General features: G+C 58.9%; 1 protein-coding gene across 1 annotated transcript in view; it reads left to right on the forward strand.

The window, feature by feature from the left end:
• Positions 1–2,300, forward strand: part of KIAA1755 (KIAA1755 ortholog) — a 61,342-nt gene extending 59,042 nt beyond the window's left edge. Inside the window, exon 14 of the mRNA XM_077778885.1 lies at positions 1,229–2,300. Within this exon, the coding sequence (XP_077635011.1) occupies positions 1,229–2,008 (780 nt within the window). The 3' untranslated portion in view covers positions 2,009–2,300. The remainder of the gene's footprint in view (positions 1–1,228) is intronic.
• The last annotated feature ends 1,643 nt before the right edge of the window (positions 2,301–3,943 follow it).

A 3,943-nucleotide genomic window follows, 5' to 3' on the forward strand; every position in this document is an offset into this window, starting at 1 on the left:
AAGACGCAGCCGCACCCAGGCCTGGGAATCATGGGGGGGGGGGCAGCCTGACCTCGACTCCCACCGTGCGTGCCTGGCCCTCTGGCTCTTTGACCTGGGCAGGGCCCTGTTCCTCTCTGGCTCCGAATCTTAATCCACATAATGGACGGTTCAGCAAGAGGATTTCTGAGGCGCTTCCGTCCCTGTCCAGCTCAGCCTGGAAGATCGAGTCCCAGGCAGACGGACAGGCAGCCAGGACATCCCTGTGCTAGGCTCAGCCCCGGGCAGAGAGCGCGAGCGTGCGGCGGCTTTGGCACTAAATAATAATAACACAATTGTGCCGCTAACAGAGATTTATGGAGCCCTTTCCCAGCCATGAGCTCCGTGTGCTTCCGCGAATATGAAGCCATTTATCTAAAGACAAGTTCCCTTAATCCGCGGAAAGATGGTTTCCTTGGAGAAAATGGTTCTCCAATCCCCACAGCTAACAGCTCGCTGTCGGTTCTAAATTAATGGAGAGAAAGATTATGTTTTTCACAAGCTGCTGGGAAGTGTGTTGGCTCCTTTGCAGCCTGCAGACATTTTGTGGGTGAAATAGGGACAAGCAGAATCCCAAAATGGGGCAGAGGCCTGGCTGCCTGAGGGGCCCTGGGCTGGGTTGGCTGAGGGCGTCTCCAGCAACTGCGGGCCCTGGGCCTGCCCAGGCTCTCCGGAGTGCTTGCAAGATACCCTGTCAAAGACTGGATACATCTGAGTTCAAATCCCAGCTCCCCCGTGACTTGCCGTGTGACCTGGGGCAAGCGATTTCCTGTCTCTGAGCCTCAGGTTCTTCCTCTGTAGAATGGGCCGCTGGTACGAGTCGATGAGATCATCCTTGAGAGGTGCTGAGCCTGGCAAACAAAGTGCTCGGAAAATATCAGCTAGGGGCCTCCCTCTGCGCCACTCGTAAGGGGCGAATGCAGCGGAGAACCCACATGTTCCTCTCTGGATCACCCCCAGAGAGGGGTAAGGCTTTGCTGGCCCCCAGATCAGGCCTGAGGACCCCAAGCGTGCTGGGGGCGGCTCGCCGGTTGTGGGTGTGTTAACCTCAGGGACGTGAGTGAAACCACGGTCTTCGGCGGGCCATTGGCTGGGCAACGTCTTATGAATTCAACCCAGCAATCCGTATTTTCTGCTCGGGGACGTACATCCCTGTCCTCGGCAGCACCCCCCCCAGCCTCAACCCCGCACCCCCTCTTCTCGCCCCCAGATAACCTGGTTCCACGCGGACTGTCAGGACCTGATGAGGCAGCTCCGGCTGGGCAAGACGCCAAGGGCCAGCCCTGGGGACCAGCGCCGCCTCCACCGCTACCTGCAGCGTCTGGCGTCCGAGTTCCCCGCCGAGAAGCTCCGCGCCATGGGGCTGCAGGTGGCCTCTCTGAGCCAGGAGGGCCCGGGCCAGGCACTGTGGGAGGAGGCCCGGGTGAGGCAGGAGGAGATCCAGACCCTCCTGAAGAAGGCGCTGGCCCACTGTCCGTGCCCAGCGGGGCCCACCGCCCACGCAGCACACCCGGAACCAAAAAGGGCAGCTGCCAAGGGTCAGGGTCTGAATGCAGATATCGCTTCCCAGGAAAGGCAGGGCCTGCCCCTCCGGGACTCACTGTGCCCAGATCGTTGGCTACATTCCTGGTGGCCTCGGGCCCCTGCAGAGGAGCAGAACAGAGATTTCCAGACAGGCCTTCTGCCCCAGGAAGCTGGCCAGGCTGTGGAGGCTGATGAAGTCAAAAGCTCCCATGAGCCCTTTGATCCTGCCCCTGAGCCTTTCCTCACCCCCCTCTTCTCCTGGCAGCGACCCCCTGGGCAGAGTCAGGGCTGCCATCCCACTGGAGGCAGCTCCTCCTCGGAGGGACTCACAGATGCCTCTGGAGGACTCACCCCGGACCGGTCTCCCTGCGTCTCTCTAGCTAGGACCCCCGCCAATCACACCAGACTCCAGGGGGTGGCCGGGGAGGGGCCCAGTGACAAGAGGAAATTGGGGAGCCCTGGCTGAGCCCCTCTGGACACGGCTGCTGGGCGGTCGCTGTGTGTTTGGCCTATGCCAGGAGAGGACAGGAGCCTGAGCCCACTCTGAGCCCCGGGAAACTGCAGGAAGACCTGACTCTGGATGGGAATAGGGAGTAAGGAGGGCAGGGCAGGGCATAGTGGAGCCTGGGACGGCCTACACAACCCCCACATCCCATCGCGGGACAAGTAGTTGGTACAGAACCTTCCAGAAGTCTCAGTCCCAGGCAAGCCAACAACCGCCTGGAGTTCAGGGGTGCACAGCCTTCTCCTTGGGGTCGTGAGTGGGGGGATTGGGGAGTGGCTTCTTAACTGAGACACGGATTGAGTGCCTGTTTATTTGGCGGTGAATTCAGGGTCCACTGGGGGAGGAGTGGGGGGTTAGTCTGGGAAGGGAATAAAGGGTGTGTTGTCAAGCAAATCACTGCATGCGGCTGCTTCTTCTCCATGAAGAGAATCATCTGGCAGCCAGTTAGTGCACCCCAAAGGAGTAAGGGCCGCAAATGCGCTCTCTGCTCTCTCGCTGGCTCCTCCCACCGGCAAGAGCCCTCTCTCTGTCTCACCTCCCAGGGACCCCGCTTGTCCTGGGCCTCCAGAGAGAACCCTCTCCCCCTCCCCACGCTCTACCAAGTCCACTCCCCCCAGCCCAGGTCGCCACCTCTCTTCAGGCATAGCTTCGTAGGGCTCTGCTGGTGGTGGGGACTGGGTGAGAGTGGGGAGCCACATGCCTGTCCAGCAGGAGGACAGGGTGGGGACGCCTGACACTTCTGATCTCAGAATATCTGGAGGACAGCCAGCCTGTCACATCGCCCAGAGTGACCCCTGCCAGCACCTCCCCTGAATGTCGTTATGCTGAGACAGTGTGACGGGTGCATTACCAAGGAGGCCCCTGGCAGCCTGGCCCTGGAATTTTCCTGGCTGCGGGCTCATCTGTGGAAGGAGAGGGATCAGGACCCGTGTGCCTAGGAGGACAAGGCAAGCTCGTCGGGAGACAGCTCAGCAGGGAAAGCAACACAAACCTCAATGCCCAGGATGGTTTTCAAGAACCTTCTAGGACTCAAGGTTTTGTCAAGTGTGGTCTGTGGCCTATCTGCCACAGAACCGTGGGCAGAGCTGATCAAACGCAGGTTCCTGGGAGTCCCACCCAGATCATTAAAACCAGACCTTTGGGGCCAGGGCCTGGCTGAAATCTGCATTTATAATCAACCGCTCAGGTCTTTCCCATGTTGACACGGCCAGGTGGCATGCTGCAGGGCAGCACTTGGGGCTGGGGTCTGAGCTGGCCCCCCACCCCAGGCCAGCTCTGTTTCCTGTATTCCAGTCTCCTGCCTTTCAGTCCAGACTGGCCTGAGGATGTAGGAGGCATGTGATAAGCCCACCTCCCTCCATCCATGCCTGTCGCCTCAGATGGGGGGGGTTGAAGCCTCTTAAAATGCTGTTGCTATAGCAACAGCATCCAACCAGTGGGGACCACAGGCAAGGAGCCAGGGCACCTGGGGTGCAACGATGGGAACTAACTTCTGAGAGAACACAGACACGAGAGGGATGAGGGGGGCGGGGGAGGGGGATAGATGGTCCTGGAATTCTTCCAAGGGAGGGCTCCCCAAAGCCATCTTGTGCATCCCTCTGTCTCTAAAAAGAGCCAAACCCCATCACAGCAGCCCATGGAGAGGGGATGCAGAAACAAAATATAATGATGAATGAAATAATACGTAGCGTAATAGCTAATGTTTATTCTACATTTTCTTTCTGCCTAGCTCGGTGCTAAGCACTTGAAAAGCTTTACAGGGCTCACAGAATCTTTCATGACAACCATGAGGCCAATACCAATTTCACTGAGAAGGAAACCAAGACTCAGAGAAGTGCCATGCAGGGAGCGGCCGAGCCAGGATATTTTGGACCCACCTGGTGACAAGTCGGGCTG

The sequence above is a fragment of the Crocuta crocuta genome, unplaced genomic scaffold (genome assembly GCF_008692635.1).
Source record: "Crocuta crocuta isolate KB4526 unplaced genomic scaffold, BGI_CrCroc_1.0 scaffold248, whole genome shotgun sequence".
NCBI classification, from domain to species: domain Eukaryota; kingdom Metazoa; phylum Chordata; class Mammalia; order Carnivora; family Hyaenidae; genus Crocuta; species Crocuta crocuta.